We start from the raw sequence: 27,908 nt of genomic DNA on the forward strand, positions 1-27,908 counted from the left end.
ATTCATTTGGAAAGAGAAAATTTAGTCTTTTTCTTAATCCAAATCTAGTTAGTTCTTGTTCTTTATCAATGCATGATAATCTTTATTTTTTTAATACAATTGTTTCTTATAATGAATCCTTGCATGTGGGTACAAGAAGTGTAAAGAGAAAATTAACTAAGGAGAATTCAACTTCATTATGACACAAGAAATTAGGTCACATCTCCTAAATGAGAATTGAGAGACTTGTGTTAGATGAAATTCTAAATCCCCTTGGTTTTACAGATTTTGATATACGTATCCATTGTATCAAGGGAAAACAGACAAACATTAAGAAATTAGGTGCTAATAGGGCTATGGACGTATTAGAACTCATTCATACAGATATTTGTGGACCGTTCCCTACAACTTCTTGGAATGGACTCTCTCGGGATTATAATGGCTTTAGTGACATATTTTGATCTTGAGTTATATAAGATGGATGTTAAGACAACGTTTCTAAATAGTGATATTGATGAGATAATTTATATGGTGTAACCACAATGCTTTATATCCGGAGATGCACAACAAATGGTTTGAAAATTAAAAAAAATTCATCTATGTACTTAAGTAGGCTTCTCGTCAATAGTATCACAAATTTTATCAAGTCGTCATCTCATTTGGTTTTGAGATGAATTTAGTGGAAGATTTTCTATACCACAAGTTTAGTGGGCGTAAATATATTTTTCTGGTTTTATATATCGATGACATACTGCTTGCTAGTAGTGATATAAGCTTATTGCAGGAAACCAAGAAATTTCTGATAAATAAATTTGAGATGAAAGATCTTTGGGATGCCTATTTTGTATTAAAGATCTAGATACACTGGGATCACCCTCAGGGTATTCTTGGATTATCATAAAAGAGATATATCAAAAAAGTTCTAAAAGGTTTGACTTGCAGGATTGTAAACTAGGTGACTCCCCTATGTCTAAAAGAGACAAGTTTACTCTTAATCAATGTCTCAAGAATGACCTAGAGACAACAGAGATATAAAAGATTTCCTATCCTTCAGCTGTAGGGAGTCTTATGCATGCACAGTTTTATACGCGTTCGGATATTGCCTACATTGTTGGGATGTTAGGTAAATATTTAAGCAATCTAGGTATGAATCACTGAAAAATAGCCAAACGTGTCATGCGGTATCCATAGAGAACAAAAAGTTATATGCTCACATACAGGAGGTCAGATCAGTTAGAAATCATTGGTTATTCTGATTATGATTTTACCGGATATCAAGATGGTAGAAAATCTACATCATGCTATATCTACTTGCTTGCTGGGAGAGTTATTTCCTAGAAGAGTGCTAAGCAAATACTTGTAGCCTTTTTTATTATGACAATAGAGTTTGTAGCTTATTATGAGGCATCCAATCATGGAATATGGCTACAAAATTTTGTCAGTGGGCTACATATTGTTGATGGTATAGAAAGATCATTAAAGTTATTTTGTGACAATAAGTCAGCAGTTATGTATTCCAACAATAATAGGAGTTCAATGAATTCAAAGCATATAAATATCAAGTTCCTCATTGTTAAAGAAAGAGTTCAGAGTTAGCATATATCAATAGAGCATATTAGAACAAACTCCATGATTCCGGATCCGCTCACTAAAGGATTACCACCTAAGATCTTTCATGAACACACTGCTCATATGGGTATTGTATCCTTAGATGATGTATAGGTTCAGAGGGAGTCTTGTGCTATAGTTGCATTTATTTTGTAAGACATGTCATAAACTTTATACTTTGGTTTTAGTTTTAGTTTATGTATATATATAGTTTCATTCTATTTTTTTTTGTTTTATTTTTATTTATATATATTATCTTTGGTTTTCTTACAGTTGATCTCACTAAGGTTAAGGCAAAACTAGTCAGAAATAGGCATGCTTAGATCACATAGCATGTAATTTTCATGCTGCACATCCATACTTGATTCATGTTGTTCGGTTATACTGATATATGTGACCATTGATGGGTTTAGCTACATTAACTGTAGTGAAGGCTGCATCGATCCTATGTCATTATGATCGATGGATGAGATTATTTGGTAGTGCATTTAGGTATTGGTAGCACAATTTTGAACACTCCGAAGATTATTTAACGCATAGTTAATGTGTCACATAAAGCCCAAGTGGGAGATTGTTGGATTTTTTTGACATGTGGGCTTAATGTGGGCGTTAGTATGCGTATTAGGTTATCAATTTAATGGACTCATTTAAAAGTGATCAAATACTATTAAACAATATTAGGCCTTAATGCATCGGGCTTAAGTATGAGATTGTAATATGCAGATACTATTTTTATCATATTATCATTTTATGATAGGCGAAATGGGAATTATAAAAGTCTGTCGATATAAAAAGCGATTATAGTCTCCGAATCAAAAGATCGCCATTTTATTTTTTTGAAATTTTGTCACCAGAAAAAAACTAGTTTTGAGGTATCATGTTGATTCGGAAGTACCTATCGCATAATGCAATTGAATCTTCCGTGATGGATTCAGGTATGCTTCCGTTTGTCTTTTCTCATTAATTTAATATGAGATTGTATGTTTAGATTTACAGATCTATTGAATTGAAAAATATTTTTATTTTAATAGTAATTACAAAGCAAATGGTGAAGTCTTTTTATAAGCTTTAGTCTAGAATACAATTGGAAGTAAGATTACATATTCCTACTGTAATTTTAGGACTTAATTTGACTAGGATACTTAATTGAAAATAATAAAATAATTAGGATCTGAATCTGGACTCAAAATAAATTAATAAAATAATACTATCTTAGTTGAAGACAACTTTTCTTCATCTTGTTGAATTCACCATGTGGTTTTTATTCTTTTTAGACTTCAATTTTGTTTAGAAGTCTCTTTAATTTCAGCATGGGAATCATGTGGGAATAAGGAAAAGGGAAAAGGAGTCCTCATTGGACTCAAGCTAGCTACTATTTGCAAGAAACTATCACGCAAGCTTGTTGTCTACATGCAACTGGTGCATGCTGAAACTTCCTCATGCATGCGACTGGTGCGTGCGGCTAAGACAGCTAGCTTATGCGCATTCCTATATGTGGCCTGCTCTTGTGCACTTTCAATAGTGTTAGCTCGCACAAGCACATCCTGCTGTATGCGGCTTTGGGATGTCTACACGCTTAACGTGCTACTTCATGTAAGAAATGATCCAGCATGTACGGGAACTCCTTCTTGCTCTCATAGGTGGTTGCATATGTGGAAAAGAAGAGTCAACTGCGTAGCATGTGCTATCCACAGGTCTTGTGACATCCTAATACCTGGAGGGGTAAAATGGCACTTGATAACAGAACATATACAAGTGCGTAAAAATAAACAAATACATATATACAGCGAAAAATATCATCCTTTACAAAAATTTGAATTTCAAAATTTATACCTAAGGTCAAGAAGATGGCTGCCAAAATACATATATACATAAAAGTTTATGGAGAGCTATTTCTTCCATTATAAGAGTGTTTCATTAAAGTGTGAACATATAATGTAGTTGAAATCCTCCTAAAGATCCGAGAACGGATCCAAACAAGCTTTAGTGGGTAATTCAGCGAGCAAATCATCACTTCCAACATCATCTGAGGGGGACATGGATTGGAGTTAGTTCCAATAAACTCAGTAAGAAAAATAGTATTAAAACTACACTACAAAATTTTTCAAAAGTTATTTATTTTCAAACATATAAATATTATAAAAACAAGTGACTTAGCTCTTGGATTTGTCGCGAAACATGTTCATTTGAAATATTTTAAAAAACATTTATTTTTCTTTTAATTAAATAAAAAACATCAGTATTTCAATCACAATAGGAAGTAAAGACGGAGCAGTGCAACATAAAAAAATAAATGATACAATTGGATAATGTAATAGAAACTAGTTAAACCAACTAAAAACATGACAATGTCATGATGGAATAGTGAGAAACATATTATATTCAAGAGAACTATTGAAACATGATAAATAAATCAAATGTTCTAACTATATCGTCAAATGGTTAAATTTATTTACGTCTTTATTTCAGTTGAGGACAGAAGGGATCCCCAACTACCATTGTGAATAGGCAAACATATTCATTTCAATATCAATAGTTCAGAGATAAAACTAATAACTACGGCTGTACTTTGCTATTGTGGCTCATACAGAACAGATAAGACTAATGACCACGGTCGTACTTCGCCACTATGGCCCCTATAGAACAGATAAGGCTAATGACCACGATCGTACTTTACGACTATTGATGCGAGAGGGTATGGGAAGGATCGTTTTGACTATCAGAACCTCAACCTAATTAAGACTCCACCCTCTAATTGAAATTACAATCCCAAAATTAAGAAAGTAATAACAAAAACTAAGGAACAAAAACAAGGAAAAAAAGGCGCTACGTACTTAATTGATAAGTCAATCCCAACCACTCGGCTCAATCAAGACTTTGACAAGTTCACCTCACTTGGAAGAACTTGAAGAGAAAAATTAGTACAATGCTAATAAAAGCTCAAAGCTTAAACTTTATTAATTCTCAAGAAGATTGTTTTGTTTATAATGCTTGAGTTACTACCTTTATATAGGCTCTTAATTACTACTTCTAGTTAGAATATGATTTAGAAATCTTATTAAAACTCTAGGATTTATTCTAAATAGAAAACAAATACTTAATTAATTAAATAATAAAATTCTATCATAACTTGAATTTAAATACATAAAATAAATACCTATCCTTATCCAAATCCTAAGATAATAATTAATTAATCCTATGGATAAGGCTTACATTAAAATATTAATAAAATAATATTAAATAATAATCTCCTCTTCCTAATTCTTCAAGGATATTTTCTCTTCAACCTTAAGCAGAATTCCATCTTCATAATTAGCATATTTTGCACATGGAAAAATTTAGGAAACTTGGATACCTTGTAGAAATAGGAAAAGTAGTGATTTGGACTTCAGAAAGGACTAGGAAGAAGGATTGCTTGGGCTAAATGTTGGAGCATGGGTCGCGTGGGTTGGACCGTGGGTTGCCTAGCTAAGCTGGTTGGGCGGCGCAGATCTCTACACTTGATGCGGGTTGCGTGTGCAGGTTGTTACACGAGTGACCAGCTGCTTGCACAAAAACATATTGCCACATGGATGCCAACGCATGCTGGGCGTGCGGTTTGGCTTGGCCGCATGCCTCACATGCTTCCTCACGTGGGTGAGGTTCTCGCATGTGTGGGTGGGTTCTCTCGCACATGTGCCGAAGGGGTCACATGCGCGACACATGCTGTCCATGGATCTCATTTAGGCCTTTGGCTCACTTTAGTCATAAGGTCTTTGGACCACCATGGGATGTGCCATAAATGGGCTTTTCTTCTTGCATTGTAACTCCTCCAAGCCCATGAAGCATTAGTTGGGCTTCAAGCTTCCTTTGGACAAACTTATCCCACTCTTTGGAATAGTCCCATTTAGGAAAGTAGTAAGGGATGGAATTACTTTCTTTTTTAGGATGCCCCAGTTTAGGAAATTGAAATTTCTTTTCCTGTTCAGGGCATTCATGTTTAGGAAACTAGAAATATTACTTTCCTGTTTAGGAAACAAAGGAATTCTGGACTTGTTTGCCTATTTGGGATGTGACTTGTGGGACCTGCATGTACACGTTTGTTGTGGTGCATGAGCATGAACTCGTGCTACAGTGGACTCTCGAGTAATTATTCTGCAAGAGTTTGGATTTCCATGGGATTCCTCTTTGATGCAAGACTTCATTTGGAACTAAATTTGGCCATCTAGGATCACATCAACTGTGGTCCCTATAGTCAATCGCGATCCACTCTCATCAGAGAGAACGTTAGTACCATTCATAGGGAGTGGTTTACCAACAAATTCAGATACAGATAAACATATAAAAATAGAAAATCCCTTAGTGATAATGGTAAAATGGAATTTCAATTCTTTCCTCTTTCTTTATTGATTTCATTTCATAAATAATCATGAATTTAGAACCCAATAGGTGTAAAATCCTAGATACCTGGTGGGTTAAAAGGGAGCCTAATAATAAAAGCATATACGCATGGAAATATATATAGCAGAAAAATAGAAATCCCTTATGATAAAATCAAATGTTCATTTTATACTTGAGCCCAAAGGTTGGCTACCAAAATATGAATATACAAAAGTAAGAGTCATTTTAATTACAAACAGGTATCATTAGAGTGCGGATAAAATATTATACTCATAAATATCCTAAGGATCCAAGAAGGGATCCAGACAAGCTTCAACGGGTAACTCAGCGGACAAATCCTCACTTCAATTATCTGGAGGGGGCATGGATGGGGTGAGTTCTATATAATTCAATAAGAAAAAAATATTTAAACTACACAACTAAGATTTATAAAGGTGATTAACTTTTAAAATAAAATATCATTTCTTAATTAAATAACTTACTTCAAAATTCGTCACAGGAGCAGCTTAATTCAAATATTAAGAAAAGATCTTTATTTTCATTAAGAAAACCATCAGCATATCAATTAATAAAGACAGAGAAAATATAGAGTCAATTCAAAATCAAGCATTGCAATAAAGACTAGTTGAACTAACTAAGAACACAATAAGGTCATGAGAATATAAAAGAACCATCATACCAAATTACCATAGAGTGTCAACAACTATCCTAGTCATGTTTGTATTTGTTAAGTCTTTTACCGACCTCCTTGTGAACTTGTTCCAACATATATCCACTTAGGGCAGAGGGAATCTCTGACTACTACTGTGAATTACCAAATTAGTTATATTTTCATATTGGATTAGTTCCATTTCCATATTGGGTATAATCTATGACTACATTCGTATGTCGCCACTATGGCCCTACATATCATATCGTGAATCAACCCTCATTAGAGGGAATGTTGATCATTCACAAGGAGCATTTCATCAATATTTCATATTCAGAGTAGAGAGAGACAGAAACCCCTCAAATTTAACAGTTAAATGGATTTACATTCTATTCACGTTCTTATTCGATGTTCATTCATATTAGTTACACATTTAGATCCTGATGGAAATTTAATAACATGTTCGGCCCAAGACCCATTTTACCCGGACTTGACCTTCGAGTCATTCTCTTGAGCAGAGGCCCAATAAAAAAACCCTCTTCACCATTACCAAGGTAAGGCAAATGGCCAAACCCGCATGCATTTCCAATTTTATGCAACATGCTCAAAATTTTCGTGTTTCATACTCAAATGGACAATAATCAATCATAGTAAAGATTTAGGCATCAAAATCACCATGCTCAATCATTTCATATTTCATAAACGACAATAAATCATAATAAGGATTCATGCATCAAATCATTTAACATTTCAATTTACCTTTCTAGAAAAACTTAGAAATGTAAAAAATAAACCAAAATAATTAACAAAAGGAGAAACCTTAGCCTCTTTGGGTTATAAAATCCCTACTGCCAAGTAGAAAAAAAATCTATCTTCTTCTTGAGATCATACACAACAATAACTGCAGATCTCACACCCTCTTTTCATCTCCCCCATCTCTTTAATCTTCAAGAAGCTCTTTTATATTGAAGTCTACCATGAGTGGCTAACTTGCTTTCTTTTCCTAGTTGAGATTTGGCGAACTCTAGTGATGTATTTATAAGATCGAATTGGTTTAATCTATATTTTATTTAAATCTAAGAATTTATTTATTTTATGCACCTATATATATTTGCGATCTTGAATATGTTTGAACACAACCCATTAAACATTTGGAGAGGCAGCAAGCAGCAAACAACAAGATGTACCTCTCAAATCCGTAATTGCTTGGGTGATTTTGATACCGAGTAGCAATCAGTGTCACACTGAGGAGGTAAGTAATCTGGTTAACCGGTTCATGTGGATGAATCTAGCAACTTGAATCAAGTTTTTTTAGTTCTCAAGGCCGTTGACAAGTTAAATCTTGTGGATGTTCCGAGGTTTGTTTGGCAGCGAAGAACCAACTAATGAATGTTTCTTGGTTGGTTTAGAAATAAGGAATAATTGATTTTTGAAATATTTTTAATAACTATAACTGGTTTGCTATAATTTAAATAAAATAAATCCTGACATCATGATCAGTTACATTACTGGAACTAGCTATTTCATCAACTAGAAATTATTCTTATAATTGATTTAGTTTCTAACTTACAGCCAAGAGTTTGTTAATATTATTTTGCTCATTGCTTATTTTATATTTTGCGAATTGGATTTTACAAAACCCCCATTTTTATTTTTCATTCATTGGTCAAAGAAGAAAATTAGTTTCCAATTTCCTGTGAATTCAATCCTATTTACCATTACTACAATTTTATTTTATTGGTTAAATAGGAATTTATTTTTGGTGAATTCGACACCTATCAGATCCATTCTATGCCTCTCTCTCATGTTCAACTCCTTTTGAAAAAATAGATATTTCAGAATTTTGTGATTGATGTAGATTTCAAAAGTTTGACCATATAGATAGTGGCACCATATCTTCAAGCTAAAGATGATGGTGGCAATCTCGAGATCGTGTGTGGGGTAGTTACATTCATGTGGTTTCAGTTACCTAGAACCGTATACCACTACCCAACCATGCTGTATAAGTATGAATCCGAGACTAACATGAGAGGCATCAAAATAAATGATATCGTCCAGTGTTATTAGGGAGGATCAACACTAGAGCAGTTGTGAGTCGAAGCTTAAGCTCGACAAATTTTCTTCACACTTTTCATCCTAATTGAAGAAAAATTCCTTTATAGTGAGATTGGTTAAGGGAACAATAATGCAAAAAAAATCCTTGATGAAGCGTCGATAATATCCTACCAGTCCTAAAAAATTGCGAACTTCTGCAATATTGGTCGGTTCGCTCCAGTTAATGATAACCTCAACGTTGGAAGGATCAATAGAAATTCCTTCACCAGAAACCATATGACAAAGGAAAGAAATTCAGTCCAACCAAAAGGAGCATTTACTCAGCTTAGCGTAGAGTCGGTGCTGACGGAGGTCTCCAACACTTGAGCAAGGTGGGCTGCATGTTCTTGAGAGCTTTTAGAATACACCAGGATGTCATAAATAAAAACAATAATGTATTACTCTAGTGCAGGCTTGAAAACTCTATTCATTAGATCCATGAAAGTAATAGAAGCATTGGTAAAACCAAAGGGAATGAACCTAAATTCAAATTTGTCATATATATAGGGAAACACCATTTTAGGAATATCCACGGCCCTAACCCTTAACTGATGATAGCCTGACTTGAGATCAATCTTAGAGAAAGCATATACTCCCCGTAATTGGTTAAATAGGTCGTCAATATAAGGCAGAAGGTACTTACTCTTGATGGTCACTTGATTAAGCTCCCGATAAACGACACATAGTCTGAAGGTCTCATCCTTCTTCTTCACAAATAGTATTAGACCCCAAGGAGAGTGACTGGGTCTGATGAACTTTTTTGCTCTTAATGCTGCAATATGATGTCCTAACTCTAAGAGCTCAGTTCGGCTCATCAGGTATGTGGGTTTTGAGATAGGTTGTGTTCTAGGGATATGGAAAATTTGACTTCTTGTCAGGGATGTAGACCTAGTAGTTTTGCTTGAAAAACGTCTGAAAAGTCACAGACAATGGGGATTATCTTAACTGATGACTCAAGATGCATTCGCCTATACATTACAAAGAAAAGAAAAAGTTTCAAAATGGTCATTTTTTCATACAATTATAGTTTATATGAAATCTTTATAAATACATTCAAAGAAACCTTCATTTATAAAACAAAAATCCCATTATGGTTTTAAGATTTTTTTCTTTTAGGCGAGCGTAGGGTTACAATTTTGTCATCACAATCGATGATAACTTAATAGTTTTCTATCCAATCCATTCCTATAATTATGTCAAATCTTGAAAAGTCTAAAAATATTAAATCTATAATCAAATCTCTACCTAAAACATTCACTCTATAGTTTTTATAAACAAGATAAGCTTCCATAATTCTTCTAGATGGTGTTTCTACTGCTAATTTGCCCTAAGGTTCTAGTTTGATTCCTAGGTTTCTAGCAAATCTACATGATACAAAAGAATGAGTAGCACCAGTATCTATCAAGGCACGAGCTGTAGAATTGTAAATAGAAAGCGTACCCTGAATGAAAACTGGTGTAGTTATGGCAATAGGCTCATTAAGATGGAAGATTCTTCCTTATGCAAAAAGCCTTACAATGTCTCAAAACTTCTAGGAGCAGTCCCTCACGAAGTATTGTGTGCTCCTGCACTTGTAGCAGGAGTTATTTAGACAGCGACAAGGTCGGTCTGTGACATCCCAAATGTTAATTAAGGCAAACTGGTGTAAGATATAAATTCAAAATAATGAGTGCATGATGAAATTTATGCAGCAGAACAAACTTATTACAAATTCCTTACAAATATATATATGAGTTCAGATTACATACATATAATTGCCTGAAGTGGCTACAAAGAAACAAAACACAATAGAAGGCCACTTCTTTCATTATATTATTGGACTCATCAGATTGTGAAAACAATCATGCGCTCAAATTTTATGGATCTAGGGGATCTTCATAGACTTTCAAGGGTAGGTCAGACTGCGGTTCCTCATTTTCTTCCTCATATGAGGGGAATGAAAAGAGTGAATTCCATATACTCAGTAGGAAAAATAGTATTAAATTAACATCGTAAGGTTTTAAAGGTGAATGATTTTAACTTACAAGTTTGCCATTTGGACACCTCGTAGACCGATCTTGCATTATGAAAATAATTTATTTATTTATTAAGAACACAGTACATTAATATGAACAAATCAAACATACATCATGCCAGATAATAGAAAAAATCAAATAAATCAGGAAATGCTTAGATTTTCATGTCATGCTTCATGAAATCGTTACGACTTCTATATATGACGGTAGATACAGGTTTTCAATTACCCAAGTTGAATGACCATATCAGATACAGATACGACAATTTGCTTAAGCCCATTTTTGGCTGACCAAACCATGGCATGATCTACGAGCACGGTTGTACCAATTATAGTGACCCTAATAGATATTTATAGTCACGACATTACTTAGTCACGGGTAACCTCTACAAATATTCATGTTACCACTCTCATAAGAAAATACGCCGTCATCCACTAGGAGCGATCATTTTACGTCTTTCCAGACCAGATAGGGGAGGGAGAAATAGATAACCCGAAGGGCAAAGGGAACAGATACTCCTTTGAGATAAAAAGTCTAACGAGATACTTTATACAATATGCATGTCAATATAGATCTACTTCGGACCAATCATGCTTCATTCAACATTTTCTTTTCTTTTTGTTTTTGTACTTTTTATTTTTTTACTAATTACATATTATATTTAGTATATGCAATTCATCAAGTGTGTATAATTCACATAGCATGCTTGAAAACAAGAACAATTCGACTTATCTGAACTATGAACACAAAGATATACAAAACAGGAAAAATCACAATCATCATATTTAATAATATTAGTTTATCTAAAAATACTCCTTAAGATGTTAAAAGAAATATTGGATTCCTTACTGAAACCTTGATGTTTTCTTCTTCACTGTTCTCCTTTCTTTCCCTCATTCTCTCACTAGATTGTTATATCTCTCTCTCTCTAAATCTTGAAAACTGGAAGAATAGAAGTGTGGGAGGAATGGAAGGGGAAATATCAATTTATAAAATTTTGGAACCGTTGGATTCGTGCCAAGTGGTAAAATTCAATGAGGAGAGAGGAGAAAAAGATGTTCAGCACGAAAAATGAGGGAGGAGTATCTCATCCACCGACTGTGGATGTGCACTGCCTAAGGCGACAGTGGTGCACTGCTCGAGGCGATGGCAGTGCACTGCCCGAGGCGGCAATGCCTAGGCTAGTGCACAGGGGCTAGTTCTAAATTCTTTTTTTATTACGTTCCTCGCGTATGTATAAGATTGAATCCATTCGATTTCTAAAACGGATTACTAATCCTTAACTTTTCGAGGAATCCTTCATCAGTGGTTGTGAATGAATGATTTTTCTCAATCTATATGACATGACCGAATCTCCACGCTCTTTAGCATGAGATTTTGAGTTTCACGTGTCTACCATTTCACCACCAAGGTATTTTGAAAGTGAATCGTATTCCATTTATGTGATATTTACTTAGTGTGATGTATGGAATATATGACAAAGGTGGAGTGTTGAAGTATTTCTATTGATTGGTCATGTCATATAGGCTCGAGTCAGACATCTAATTGCTTTGATTTGAATTATCCGAATGATATTGTATGTTATTAATTATTAAAAAGATGGACAATCAAACATATTTCTCAATTCAATAGAAGCCGAAAGAGGTGAATAGTGTCCCAAATAACGAGAGATATGTAAAATGTAGGTCCGATTACGCCTATTCCTAATCTTAAATGGAATGTAATGACGTAAGAATCCATATGTAAACATAATATCTATTTAGATACGCTCGAATGACCCTTTCTCATAATGAGAATATATATAACCTTATTCCAGTCTGGTTCAATATAGAATGAACTTATAATCATGGAATCGACTCGATCATCAGATTATAAATTATAAGTTCATAAACTTAGCCCATTCCCATTTTGGGCGGAACCGATCTACTAATTCTTTGATTCCAGGTAGTATTAGTAAGAGGGATCTTGAACTAAGAAATAGATTCTAGAAGCTAACTAGAAGCTAAAAAGGGTATCCTAAGGAATCGTAATAATCGGGTTCATTGATATTCCTGGTATAGTAGATGCTATCACACATACAATCATACTCAATTCGATGGAATTATTTAATCTTAAAAGGGATCTTCTATAATTTTGCACGTGAGGGGTTATTTCTTGGTTTCATCCAGTCATTAATAACTTGATTATTTTTAGATAATAATAGATAGAAAGAACACTCATAAGGAGTCCTATTGAAACCAAGAAATATACGCCTGTTTGCCATCCACACCAAAATAAATGGAGTTTTCTGGAAAAACTTGCTAGTGGAGGAAGACCTCCAAGGGATAAGAGATATAGAGCTAAAAAGAGAGCCAAAAAAAGATCTTTTGTCTATAATCCTGCATAATCTCGAATGTTATTAGTAAGAAAAAGTTCCTAAATTCATGGAGATATAGAACAACATAAAAGTTATCAGCTCGCATATCCATCATTTGAGTCTCCAACAATTATTCCAATAATTACATATTCGATTTGACTTATGGACGAATATGCAAGCATACGTTTCATGCTTGTTTGAGTCATAGCAATGAGATTCCCCAATATCATGCTAAGAATAGCTAGGCTTTCCAGAAGAAGATGTCATTCGTTTGATGAGAAATAAAAAGGAATATAAAAAATTCGAGCGGCTGAAGCTGAAGCAGCTATTTTCGAAGTAACAGAAAGAAAAGCAATGACTGGAGTGGGAGAGTCAGAGTCAAAAAAAGGATTCCTCACTTCTTTCTCTCATTCAAAATCGTATATGAGACTTTCATCTCGCACGGCTCCTAAGTGATGAAAGTAAAGAAGAACTCATCTTCTTTATTTTTTTATTACCTTCCTCTCGTATGTATAAGATCAAATCCATTCGATTTCTAAAACGGATTACTAATCCTTAACTTTTCGAGGAATCCTTCATCAGTGGCTGTGAATGACTAATTTTTCTCAATCTTTTTGACCTTGGTTCTGTGGGAGTCGTGGAAACACTAGTTCATCCTCGTTCCAAGTTCTGATCTAGTTCAGTGAAGAAGAAATCATGTAATGAAGGGGATTCTTATTTGTACAAATGGTACTTTAAACTTGGAACAAGCATGAAGAAATTAACAATACTTCTTTATCTTTTGAGTTGTTCTATCGGATCGGTCGCTCAAGACCTTTGGTCTCTACCTGGACTCGATGAAAAAAATAGGATCACTTCTTAGGGATTCGTTGAGAATGATTCTGATCTAGTTCATGGCCTATTAGAAGTAGAAGGCGCTCTGATGGGATCCTCACAGATAGAAAAAGATTGCAGTCAGTTTGATAATGATCGAGTGACATTGCTTCTTCGATCTGAACCAAGGAATCCCTTATATATGATGCAAAATGGATCTTGTTCTATTGTTGATTAGAGATTTCTCTATAAAAAATACAAACTGGAGTTTGAAGAAGGGTGACCCGCAACAGATAGAGGATGATTTATTCAATCACATAGTCTGGGCTCCTAGAATATGGCGCCCTTGGGGTTTTCTATTTGATTGTATCGTAAGGTCCAATGAATTGGGATTTTTCTATTATGCCAGGTCATTTCGGGGCAAACGGATCATTTATGATGAAAATGATGAGCTTCAAGCGATTGATTCGGAGTTCTTGTAGAGTGGAACCGTGCAGTACCAGACACAAGATAGATCTTCCAAAGAATAAGGCATTTTTTGAATAAGCCAATTCATTTGGGACCCTGCAGATCCACTCTTTTTCCTCTTCCAAGATTAGCCCTTTGTTTATGTGTTTTCACATCAAGAATTCTTTGCAGATGAAGAGATGTTAAAGGGGATTCTTACTTCCCAAACCGATCCTCCTGCATCTCTATATAAACACTAGTTTATCAAGAATACACAAGAAAAACACTTCAAATTGTTGATTCATTGTCAGAGATGGATTAAAAATAATAGTTCATTATCTAATGGATTTTTCCATTCTAATACTCCATCCAAGAGTTATCAGTATTTATCAAATCTATTCCTATATAACGGAACGCTATTGGATCAAACGACAAAGATATTGTTGAGAAAAAGATGGCTTTTCCCATATGAAATGAAAATTGGATTCATGTAATAGTAGAAAGGTTTCCCATTCCTTAGCTGGAAAGATATGTGGCCATGAAATAGGGATTAAGTGGAACAGAATTGACTGGGTGGTAGAGTCGTGGAAACACCGGTTTCTTCCATATTTTGGACCTTAGCTCCATAAAACAATAAGCTACTGCTGAAACATAGAAGAATTTAGATCTTAGATCAAAACACTATGTATGGATGGTATGAACTGCCTAAACAAGAATTCCTGAATAGCGAACAACCAAAGCTATTACTCACTACATCAAAAAATTTCCATTAATGAAAGATGTAAATCCATTTGAAAATAAAAAATAAGCATGTCGAATGAAATGGTTGTTGCTATCTACTCTAATAACGAATCATTGGTTTAACTGAATAACTAAATAAAATAGATAGAATTTTCTCTTCATCTCAAGTCAATGGATCTTCTCAATTAGAAGATCTCCTATATGGATAATACACATTCCAATTGACCAAGCCTAATTCTAATTGTTTTGTTATGAAGCAAAGATATCAACGGGGCAGTTCCCTCTATTAAGATATTACGACCAAGAAGTACTAGAGTCTCTTTCGGATAAGTCCTGAAAGGAGAAGGAAGGCTGGAATGCCACCAGGCATCTATTATTGAATTCCCCTGACCTGATAGTACCAATTTTGTTTTAGGAATGTCCAGTGCCAAAGTCACTGAATGGGTAAGTCGTCAATCCCTAAAATAGACTGTGTAATGTACTTTATCTGCTGGGTTATGGGGGGGCTAGCTTGTGCACAAGCCCCAAACGTGTAGGGCCTATTTGCGCAGGCCTACTACACGGACTATGTGCGCACAGTGTGCGGCGCCTGTCTACATGTGAGGTGATGTGCGAACGGCCCACCTGCGCACGACAAGACATGCATAGGACTGTCCCCCCGTCGTGTGCGCGAAGGTCCCGTGTGCACTGTGCGTACGTCTTGTGCGTGCATGCGTGCTTGTGGATGGGACATATGCACTGTGCGCATGTCCTGCGGCTACTGTGCATGTGTGTGTGCATAGTGTCCAACATCTACGTGGGCAATTCTGCATCTCTGTGGGTTTTTTCCCGCGAGATTTCTTTCCGTTTCGCCGTTTTTCCAAATTCTCTCAATTTTTTAAAATTAATTTAAATAAGTTAATGCAAAAATTAAATAATAAAATTAAAATTGAATAAAATTAAATAAAAATAAAATATTAAAAATCAACCAAATTTTTATAAATTATGATAAAATATCATGCAGAGAAAATTAAATAAGTTCAATGCGGACAAAGGCCAGAATAAATAGGGCTTTCTGAATCAATTAAACACAATGATGGGCAGGGTGTTACATGGTCACCATGATCTCATTCGTAATGTAGATAGGGTTGGGCAGGCTGAAAGGGTTTTCTAGGAGGTGGGGGCAAAATAGTAGTAGGTACTACACAAGATCTCTTATCAAAGGGCCAGGGTCAGTTACTTTCTTATTATGCTACTGTTGAGCACGGATGTGGTTGATACGCTGATGTGAGGTCGAAATGAATCATTCAAACAATTGGGCTTGCTCAAGAACTTCAGCATAAGTGTTGGGCTTCAGCAATGTAATGCGATCAAAGATATCCACTCTAAGACCCTTTAAAAATTTTTAAGCCTTGCAACTCTCAATGGCAACTATCATAGGAGCAAACTGAGACAACTGAGCAAACTTATAGGCATATTGGTTAATGGTCATACTTCCTTGACGTAAGTCCTAAAATTCTTCCTCATTTTTCTTCCGAACATAAACCAGGAAGAAATTCTCTAGAAAAGCATTCATGAAAACATCTCACGTGGTAGGAGTGGGCAAGACATATTTCTTAAGCCGCCACCAATGCTCGGTTTGACCAATAAACATGAAGCAGCTAAAGGGACCTTCTACTCCTTAGTTAGGTCCAAAACAAAGAAAAGCTTTTCTATTTACATAATCCAAGCTACTGCAGCCAAGGGATCGGGTCCATCATCAAAGAAAAGAGGGTTTAATCTCCTAAACTCAGAAATATTTTGAGAAATGGTTCTGTTTACATGACAAAAATTATTGGTAGGGGGAAGCTGGTCTTGGTTATGACCTACAACAATGATTAAACCCTGGATGGCTTAGAATAACTCTGTGAACTCGGCTAGGGTCGAAGTGTCCTAGGCCTCAGGTCATTATTTGAATGGTCTCCCTCGAGTCATTATTCTTTAACAAGCTTGATGACTAGAAAGAAAAGGCTATCTCTAATTTTATTTCTAAGAATTCTCTGAGGTACTTTTGAAGTCTAAACTATTGGTCTCAGTGTAAAGGATTTTGTTGAGAATCATGCTTTGATACCAATTATAACATCCCAAATACCTGGTGAGGTAAAAGGGAACTTGATAACAGAAATAGATACGAATGCAAATAATAATATATGTAGAAAAAAATTGAAATCGTGACACGAGAGAGTATGGGGAGGATTGAATCAACTCCTAAAATCCACTCAATGTTATGCAATACCGAAACTATAACCGCCTAGATACACCTCTCCCTCTAATTGAATCTACAATCCTAAAAGAAATAAAAAAGACTAGGGATGATAAATAAGGAAAGAAAAAATGTCACGGACTTACCGATAAGTTGATCCTCGCTTTTTGACTCAACAAGACTTCTGAAGACTCCTGCTTCCCGAAGAACTTGAAGAAACTAATTTAGTAGAAATGGTAAAAGAAGAAAAGCCTAAGCTTTGAAGAATTTTCTCAAATTGATTGTAACTGGTTGTGTTTACATTCTATGAGTAAAGGTCTATTTATAATATTTTCCAGGCAATCTAGATGAATACGAACTCTTGAAATAATTTAATAAAATAATACTCTAGATAAAATTCTATCTAAATCTAGGATAATTACATAATAAAATAATTATTCTATTCTAAATAAATTAATTAAATAATCCTAAGAGATAGACTTACAATAAAATAATAACTAAAATAATTTAATGTTTATCCCATATGAATTCCATATAAAACACATGTGAAAATTATATTAAAATAATAAGATAAATAATATAATAAAATAATAGTTTAGGAGAACCCTATGATTAAAATATTATATAATTAATCCTCTTAATAAATAATAATAATTAAATAATGAAGTGATAATTACCATGTGGGTTTTGTGAGTTTGAGCTGAAAAATCACATGGAGCATGTGGAGAAAATAAGTCCAAAAACTTACCACTTCTTCCCCTCTCTCACACGCAGCACACACCTCAGTCGTGCAGGTTAGGGAAGCCTGCACGTGCAACCTTTGGGCCTCACAGCTTCGCAGCCTGCCCAAGTCTCTCCTCAATTGGGTCATGGCTGTTGCTGGGATGAAAAATAACAACAAAAAACAAGTTGAAATGAATGAAATAATGAAATGACACTAAACTGATATGCTTGATGCTAAACAATAAGAAATGAACATGGAGGATGAAAATCGAAACAAAGACTTGAAATAATAAAATAGAAGTAAAGAGATGAAATATAAAGGATATAACTTGATTTAGAATCTAAGTTCTTATACCAAACTGATACGAACCAAGGGTATTTTAAACCTGAGACCCAATATCTTTACACTTGGAAGCAACCTCTTGGACAGCTAAATCAGATTTACCAAGTCCTTGATCCAATTCAATTCGTGAAAGAGAACTTTGAAATAAATCCACAACCCAAATTCAAGTCTTGAAGAGAACCTTTGAATAAACTACTCACAAAGTAATTAGCTTTTACTCGTAAGAACCCTTATTCAAACAAGAATCAGAACAAGAGAAAAACCTCTCTTAAGAAACCTTACATTAAGCAAATTCATATATCAACTTATGTATCTTTACAAAAGAGAATACTACCTATTTATAGATGGAACAATCCTCCAATATAAGTTTTAAGGCTTCTAAGAGTCACAACTCTTCATATTATTAAGTAAATGTTGATATTTAATAAGAAAAGCAAAATTCTAGATACTATAAATGAAGACAACTAGATCCAATGTATCAAAATTAGAATTTAGTTTAAAAATTTTGAGCCAATTATCTATCTGATAAAATCCAAATTTCGACTAGGTTTGGGCTTTTGAATCATCTAATTTGGACATTCAAAGCCCAAGTTATGGTCCTTCCAAGCAAACTAGTTCAACTTTATAATGGGCTAGTGTAACTTCCATTTATGTTTGTCAATGTCATTCCACAAGCCTTGAATCATCCTGTTTAATGCGTCCTTGAATTTCTTCAACCTTGCTCTTGTAATCGGACCATTAGCTAGCTGATTATTTACATTATTCCCTCCCTCCTCAAGATGATTCGTCCACGAATCTCAAATATCTACATCAAAAGGATAAAGATCAACTACATTGAAAGTAGCACTCATATTATACTCACTAGGAAGATCCAACTTGTAGGCATTGTCATTGATTTTCTAAGGACTTGAAATGGTGGTTCATTGCTTCTTTCTGTTGAGTAGGAAACCTTTCTTTGCACATGTGTACCCAAACCCAATCACCAGGTTTGAATATCATTCGCCTCTTTCCCTTGTTTACTTGGCTTGCAATTTGTTGATTCCTCTTTTTTATGTTCTTGCGCACATCTTCATGTAGTTTCTTCACCAAATTTGCTTTTTTCTTTCCATCTAAACTAGTTCTTTCATTACATGGTAAAGGAACTAAATCCAAAAGAGTTAAAGGATTAAAATCGTAAATAACTTCAAATGGTGAATAACCAGTAGTATAATGCACAACTTTTATATGCAAGGCAAGATGCGGTTTGGGAAGAGAGAGAGGGCTCACGTTATATGAGACTTTTTTTTGATCATCGAGTATATTGGACCCGTGGAATGCCACCTCACTCTATCCCTAGAGTTCACGAGTATGCATGATGTCTTTCATATCGAGATGTTCAAGAGGTACCACCTTTAATTCTTCTTATATTATTCCTCGCGATGAGGTGCAGGTACAGGCTGACATGACTTATGAGGAGGTTCCTGTAGAGATTCTTGGGTTGACCGATAAGGTCTTGTGTACCAAGACAATTCCCATAGTGAAGGTACAAAGGCAGCATCATACCTCGAAAGAAGCAACGTGGGAGTTGGAGAATGAAATGAGAAAAAAGTATATGGACTTATTCGAGACAAAGTTAGGGAAAAAATTTTTTTAAGATGGGGGATGTAACACCATGCTCATCACTGTACTTAAATAATTTAAAAATCTTATTTATTAGGGCCTTTGGCCATGTTAAACTTAATTAATTTACACTGTTTAATATTTATCGTATTTCATAATTTTAGTTTATTTTTATTTATTTTGTTCTTATTTAATTTAATTTTATTTATTTTATTTAGTTTTAAGTCTAACTCATTTAAATTAATTATAAAAATTAATAAAAAAATAAAAAAACGGCGAATCGGGAAGAAAATCCTGTGAGGAGAGAGTTTCCCGCGCGGGTGCTGGGCACTGTACACACGCATGCGCGCACAGTAGCAGCAGGACGTGGGCACAGTGCACACGTCTCCTCCGCGCGTACGGCATCAGCTCAGGACCTGCGCACGTCCTGTCGTGCGCAAGCAGGCAGTTCACGCATCACCTCACATGCAGACAGGCACCGCACACTGTGCGCACACCGTCTGTGTAACAGGCTTGTGCAGATAGGCCCCATGTGCCTGGGGCCTGCGCTAGTGCGCTAAGGCCCTGCACGCGTGGCAAGAGGCTTGTGCGCGTGCAAGCTAGCCTAGAGAGCGCCGGCTAGGACACTGCCACCTCGGGCTGTGCGCCACCGCTGCTTCAGGAGGCAAGCTGCCACCGCTAGTGGAAGAGGCCCTCTTCCATCTTTTTTGTGTCGAGAATCTTTTTTCTCCTCTTTCTTCATCGAAATTTGTCACTTGGTGCAAATCTGACGGTTCCAAAACTCTATAAATTGCCTTTCCCCTTTCCTTCATCTCCACTCTTTCATTCTTTTATTTTTTAAAGATTTAAAAAGAGAGATAGAGATAATAGTCTAGTGAGATAAGAAGAAAAAGAAAGGAGAACGGTGAAGGAGAAAAGATCGAGGTTTTGATAAGGAATCTAGTATTTCTTTTAATATTTTAAGAAGTATTTTTAGATAAACTAATTTAATATGATTGTGATTTTGCTTATTTTGTATGCCTTTGTGTTCAGATGAGTCGAATTGTTCTTGTTTTCAAGCATGCTATGTGAATTGCAGACACTTGATGAATTTACATGTAATAAATATAATATGTAATCGGTAAAAGTAAAAAGTATAAAAAAAAGAAAAAGAGAACAGTGGAATGAAACCTGTATGGTCAAAAGTATATTTGTGTTGACATGCATATTGCATCAAGTATCTTGTTAGACTTTTTATCTCTGAGAGGTATCTATTTCCCTTACCCTCAGGGTATCTATTTCCTCATCCCCTATCTGGTTTGAAAAGATGTAAAGAGGACCACTCTCTGTGGATGACGGCGTACCCTCTGATGAGAGTGGTATCACACTATCTGTAGGGGTCACCCATGGCTAAGTAATATCGTGACTGTAGATATCTGTTAAGGCTACTATGGCTAGTACGGTTGTGGTCACAGATCGTACCATAGTTTGGCCAGCTAAAAATGGGCTTGAGTAAATTTTTTTATCTGTATCTGATCTAGTCATTCCACTTGGGTAGTTGGAAATCTGTATCTGCCCTCAGATATGGAAGTTGTAATGACTTCGTGAAGCATGACACAAAAATCTGAGCATTTCGTGATTTATTTAATTTTCTCTATTATCTGGCATGTTGTATGTTTGGTTGTCTGTATTTACGTACAGTTTCCTTAACAAATAAATGGTTTTTTATAATATGAGATAGGTAAACAAGGATGTTAAATGTTAAGTTAAAATAATTAACTTTTGAAATCTTACGATGTTAATTTAATACTGTTTTTCTTACTGAGCATATGGAACTCACTCTTTCTATGCGCCCACCCAGATAAGGAAGAAAGTGAGGAACCGCAGATTGATCTACCCTTGGAAGTCTATAAGGATCCTGTGGATCCACAATCTGAGTGCATAACTGTTCCCCCACTCTGATGAGTCCAACAGAATAGTGAAAGAAGTGGCTCTTATGTTTTATTTTGTATTTTGCAGCCACTTCTGACCTCAGTATATGTATGTATTGGAACTCATATGTATTTGTAAGGGATTTGTAATAATTTTATTTTGCTGCATAAAATTTATCATACACTCGTTATTCTGAATCTGTATCTGACACCCATTTGTCTTAATTAGCACTTGGGATATTACATGTTTCACTCAAATAATGGTATCACTCAATTTCACTCATTTTTAAATTTTGGCTTTTCTCTAGATGAACTCACACTCAGCCTTTTACCACTCTAATTCTCTTGTTAAGATTCGTTATAGAGAATCAAATCTTATACAAACGTGCTGAATTACAATGAGAAATAGAATAAACCAAATTGGAAGAAAATAGAAGATAATATGAATGAAACTCAACCAAGGTAGATGGAAAATAAAAGATAAACCCGAATTCTTAAAAGGAAATATGACTTAAAGAAATTTCAATATAGGATAGCAAACTGAATTTTTGTTTTAACTCCTTTTTTAATTGTCTTTTTTTTTACCTCTTGATCTTCCTTTTTTTTATTTTCTTTTCACCTTCTTTCAATTTTTCTTTTTTTTCTCTATTTTTTTATGGAATACAACAGAAATAAACTTGAATAAACTAACTTTTGGATGACAAACAGATTACAAGGAGATGGAGAACAACAAATGATTAAAAATAACAACAGAAAACAAGTTAAAGTGAATGGAACAACGAAAGGATACTAAATTGATATGCTTGATGCTAAACAATAAGAAATGAATATAGAGGATAGAAATGGAAACAAAGACTTAAAATAATGAAAGAGAAGTAAAGAGATGAAATACAAAGGTATAACCTAATTTAGAGACTAAGGTCTGATACCAAATTGATAAAAACCAGGGGTATATTAAACCCAAGACCCAATATCTTTATTCTTGGAAGCAACCCCTTGAAAAGCTAAATCAAATTTACTAAGTCCTTGACCCAATTCAATTCATGAAAGAGAACTTTAGAATAAATATGCAACTTAAATTCAACTCTTGAAGAGAACTTTAGAATAAACTACTCAAAAAATAATTAGCTTTACTCATAGAAACCCAGATTCAAATAAAAATAAGAATAAGAGAAAAACTTCTCTTAAGAAACCTTATATTAAGCGAATTGATATTTCAACTTGTGTCTTTAAAAAAGAGAATACTACCTATTTATAGATGGAACAACCTTCCAAGATAAGTTTTAAGACTTCTAAGAGTCACAACTCTTCATATTATTAACTAAATATTGATATTTAATAAGAAAAAGCAAAAGTCTAGATATAATAAATGAAGACAACTAGATCCAATGTATCTAAATTAAAATTTGATCTGAAAATTTGGAGCCAATTATCTATCTGATAAAATCTTAATATAGACTAGTTTTTTTTCATAAAGGTTGTAGGCCCAAATGTGTAGATAAGTTTAGGCTTTTGAATAATCTAATTAAGAAATCTGAAGCCCAAGTTATGGCCCTTCCAAACAAACTAGTTCAACTTCATAATGGGCTGGTGTAACTTCCACTTGTGTTAACGTGACCAAGCCTTGATTTATGTTATTTAGCCCAAGTTGATACATACTTCCTTGTTGCATTCTTGAATTTTATCAATGTCATTCCACAAACCTTGAATCATCACATTTAATGCGTCCTTGAATTTCTTCAACCTCGCTCTTATAATCAAACGATTAGGTAGCTGAATTCGATCAACGTTCTTGTATCTTGCCTTATTTGCATAAGCATCGATGATCCATCTTACCCAATCTAAGCTTGCGCAAACTAAATCCTTGGGCTTCATGGGATTGAACCTTGTCGTCGAATATTGACTCTGTTTAATTAGTCCAAGCTTCTCTTTGGCCTTATCTTCGGATTGGTGCAAAATCTGATGGTTGCTTCTTGGGTAACTAGAAAGCCCTCCTAGGGTCACGTCATCCCCCCCCCCCCTCCCCCCCCTTCTTCAAAAGGATTCATCCTTAAATCCATCTCACTGCTACGTAGCGATCTTGGATACAACAAGGAAGCTAAAAAGTAGTGAAAGGTGTTAGGATGGTACTGGGTCAGGTGGAACATATGCGCATGTGGAATTGAGCTAATGTCTTGGTACCAAAATTTATGTTGTCTTATTACACTTGCCTTTGCTACCACACTTACTCTCTTGGTCAAATTGAGAGTTAGAGGTGGGATCCCCTTAGTCGAGTCCTTACAAGTTATGAAAGATTGCCACAAAGAAAAGTTCCTAACAAACTCTAGAGTCCCAAACTATGCAAGCACGAGTAGAATATACAATGCAATATGAATGATGCAGATAGAATGAACAACAAAAGTTTTCACTCGCACCTACGAGATGACTTACTCTTCATCTTGATGGTTTTTCAACAATCTAATAGGCGATTACTCTACTTTTGTGATGCAAGATGCAAACAACGTGTTAATTGCCTTATGGAGTGCAATTGGGATATTTTAATTTTTTTTGAATAATAACACGAACTACTTGAATTGAATAAATAGGTATGAATTCAAGCAGGATGCAATACGAAAAAATAAAAAAATAATTTAAATGGTTAATGAACAAAATGCTGAAAGCAAATAAATATAGATTTGTGTTTCTAGGAGCCTAAGCTCTGATACCAGATGATGCAGGAGGGTATGGAGAGTATTGAATTAACTCCTAAAACCCACTCATTGTTATGCAATACTAAAACTGTAGCCGTCTAGATAAACTCATCTCTCTAATTGAATTTACAATCCTAAAAGAAATGCAAAAATAAAGACTAGGGATAATAAATAAGGAAAGAAAAAATATTACAGACTTACATATAAGTTGATCTCCGCTCATTGGCTCAATAAGACTTCTGAAGACTCCTACTTCCTGAAGAACTTGAAGAAGCTAATTTAGCAAAAATACTAAAAGAAGAAAAGCCTAAACTTTTGAGAATTCTCTCAAATTGATTGTAATTTGTTGTATTTACATCCTATGAGCAAAGTTCTATTTATAGGTTTTCCCGGGTAATAGATGAATACAAGCTCTTGAGATAATTTAATAAAATAATAGCTTAGATAAAATTCTATCTAAATTTAGGATAATTACATAATAAAATAATTATTCTATTCCAAATAAATTAATTAAATAATCTTAAGAGATATACTTACGATAAAATAATAATTAAAATAATCTAATGTTTATCCATGTAAATTCCATGTAAAATACATGTGAAAATTACATTAAAATAATAAGATAAATAATAGGATAAATAATATAATAAATAATAGCTTAGAATAACATTAAGATTAAAATATTATATAATTAATTCTCTTAATTTAAATAATAATAATTAAATAATGAGGTGATAATTACCATGTGGGTTTTGTGAATTTGGGCTGAAAAATCACATAAAGCAGGTAGAGAAAAGAAGTCCAAAAACTTACCACTTCTTCCCCTCTCTCACAGACATCACACACCTCACCCGTGTAGGTTACGGAAGCCCACATGTGCACGTGTAGCTTTGGGTCGGGCCCCCATGTGTGCGGCCTTTGGACCTCATGGCTCCGCAGCCTACCCGGGTCTCACCTCGGCTAGGCCCACAACTATTGTTGGGTCGGACTGTTGGGCCGAGCTTATGGCCCAATTTCTTCTCCTTTAGGTGCAGGTCCACTAAATCGGGCCTCGGGATGAGGGTCGGCCTTCAGGTCTTCTCGATGGGCCTCGATCAGCCCACCTGCAGGGGAGTGCGGCATGGGCTACACATTCTTCTTGGGTGCGTGGCTTGTTAGGCCGTGGGTTGGGCCTAACAGGCCAAATGGCGGGTCAGGTGACGCAGGTTGCCCCCCTTCAGGTACCTCCCCTCTGTGCGCAGTCTTGGACACACCATCTTCATCCTCTATGATCAATCCAAAAGCCCCCAACTCATTGCCATTGATGCTTCCTTGGGTCAGTTGTCTTAGCAGCCCATAAGGATTTCCAGTCTTGATGGAATCAATGATCCATCTTACCTTATTTAAGCTTGCACGAACTAGATCTTTGGGCTTTATGGGAATGGGTCTTGTTATCGAATCTAGACTCCGTTTCCTTAGTCCAAGCTTCTTTCAGACCTTGTCACCAGATTGACGCGAAATCTGATGGTTGCTTCCCAGGTAACTGGAAAGCCCTCCTAAGGTCACGTCAAATCTCTTACAAGAAAATTAAAGGTCCATTTTACACCTGAAGTCAAAGGTTGGCTACCAAAATATGAATATACAAAAGTAAGAGTCATTTTAATTAGAAACAGGTGTCATTAGAGTGTGCACAAAATATTGCACTCATAAACATTCTAAGTATCCAAGAAGGGATCTAGACAAGCTTTAAAAGGCAACTCAACTAACGAATCATCACTTCCATCATCTAGAGGGGGCATAGATTGGGGTGAGTTCCATATAACTCAGAAAGGGAAACAATATTAAAACTACACAGCTAAGGTTTATAAAGGTGATTACCTTTTAAATAAAACGTCATTTCTCAATTAAATAACTTACCTCAGAAGTCGTCGTTTGATGAACTCAATTAAAATATTAAGAAAAAATCTTTTTTTCATTAAGAAAACCATCAACATATCAATCAATAAAGAGAGAAAATATAGAGTCAATTCAAAATCAAGCGTTGCATAAAAGACTAGTTGAACTAACTAAGAACACAATAAGATCAAGATAATATAGAAGAACCATCATAAAAAATCACCATAGAGTGTCAACAACTATCTGAGTCATGTATGTATTTTATTTAAATCTTTTATCAACCTCTGTGCGAAGCCATTCCAACATATATCCACTAAGGCAGAGGGGATTCCCGACTAACACTTTGAATTGTTAATCAGTTCTATTTCTATATTGGGTCAGTTCTATTTTCATATGTTAGGTACAATTTATGACCATGGTCATACGTCACCATTGTGGCCCTACATATCATATTGTGAATTCACTATCGTCAGAGAGAATATCGATCATTCACAGGGAGTAGTTCACCAATATTTTATATTCAGAATATAGAGAGACAAAAAGCCCTCAGAGATAACAGTTAAAAGCATTTTCATTCTTTTCACTTTCTTATTCGATGTTCATTCATATCAGTCACATGTTTAGATCCTGATGGAAATCTTATAAAATATTTAGCCTAAGACCCATTTTACTCGAACTTGACCTTCAGGTCATCCTTTTGAGCTAAGACTCACTAGAATAACCCTTTTCATCATGACTATGATAAGGTAAAGGGCTAAACTCGCATGCATTTCCAATTTTTATGCAACATGCTCAATAATTCTATTTTTCATACTCAAATGAACAATAATCAATCACAGTAAAAATTCAAACACCAAAATCACCATACTCAAGAATTTCGTATTTCATAAATAACAATAAATTATCAAATCATTCAATATTTTAATTTATCTTTCTAGAAAAACTCTTTTAGAAATATAAGAAAAATTATCAAAAAAATATCTTACCATAATTGTAGTTTGATTTGTCCTTTGAAAGAAGAAAAAAAGGCTTTAGCAATCTTTGAGAAGTCCTCTTGCTTTTACTTTTCTTTCTCTCTCTCTAGACTTCTCTTTCTCTCACTAAATTTTCTAAAAAACGGAAGAATGGAATAGGAACATGGAAATGAAGAGAAAACGGAGAGAAAAGCCCCTTTAAATAGCCATGGAAGAGGTCTTGGATGTCTGCCACGTGGCACACATCCAAAGGGGACATGTGGCGGAGTAGGTGGCTGGTTGAACGCAAAAGGAGGTGACAAGACACGGTAGGCAACTGACAGTAAGGTGACTGCGCCGCAGGAATCGTTTTTGCACGGTAGGAGGCGTGTTCATACGCGCGGGAGGCGTGTCCGTGCGCGGCAGAAGGCGTGTCCCCATGATGACAGCACACATGGCCTGCGCGTGCTACGCACAAGGGACTGCCTTGTGGGCACGTCTGTGCCAAAGTG

The 27,908-nt window shown here is 35.1% G+C and overlaps 1 protein-coding gene across 18 annotated transcripts; it reads right to left on the reverse strand.

Annotated features, from left to right (window-relative positions):
• Nucleotides 1-2,682: 2,682 nt before the first annotated feature.
• Nucleotides 2,683-27,598, reverse strand: LOC110820062 (uncharacterized). Of its 18 annotated transcripts, none has more exons than XR_015818466.1 (7): nucleotides 27,430-27,596; nucleotides 25,382-26,170; nucleotides 24,770-24,824; nucleotides 18,052-18,182; nucleotides 17,450-17,497; nucleotides 10,151-10,318; nucleotides 2,683-3,613 (listed from the first exon to the last, which is right to left on the reverse strand). XR_015818466.1 is itself a non-coding variant. In XM_088217964.1 (7 exons), the coding sequence occupies exons 2-6, from the start codon at nucleotides 25,442-25,444 to the stop codon at nucleotides 3,467-3,469; spliced, it is 444 nt and encodes a 147-aa protein (XP_088074090.1). In that variant the 5' UTR covers nucleotides 25,445-26,170; nucleotides 27,430-27,596; the 3' UTR covers nucleotides 2,683-3,301; nucleotides 3,421-3,466. The 18 variants fall into 18 exon arrangements, 9 of the variants coding, with proteins under 9 accessions (XP_088074090.1, XP_088074094.1, XP_088074091.1 ...); XR_015818463.1 differs by lacking the exon at nucleotides 10,151-10,318 and having other exon boundaries at nucleotides 2,683-3,301; nucleotides 3,421-3,613; nucleotides 17,450-17,522; XR_015818464.1 differs by having other exon boundaries at nucleotides 10,151-10,275; nucleotides 17,450-17,522.
• Between the last annotated feature and the right edge of the window lie 310 nt (nucleotides 27,599-27,908).

The sequence above is a fragment of the Carica papaya genome, chromosome 4 (genome assembly GCF_054855325.1).
Source record: "Carica papaya isolate Zhongbai chromosome 4, ASM5485532v1, whole genome shotgun sequence".
Taxonomy (NCBI): Eukaryota; Viridiplantae; Streptophyta; class Magnoliopsida; order Brassicales; family Caricaceae; genus Carica; species Carica papaya.

Coding starts and splice junctions, on each gene's coding strand:
- LOC110820062 (XM_088217965.1), bottom strand. CDS start 25,444: ATGTGGGCTTCCGTAACCTACACGGGTGAGGTGTGTGATGTCTGTGAG. Junction 17,498..18,051: donor GTGAGAGAGGGGAAGAAGTG/GTAAGTTTTTGG, acceptor TTCGGGAAGCAG/GAGTCTTCAGAAGTCTTGTT. Junction 3,614..17,449: donor AAGCGAGGATCAACTTATCG/GTAAGTCCGTGA, acceptor TGTCCCCCTCAG/ATGATGTTGGAAGTGATGAT.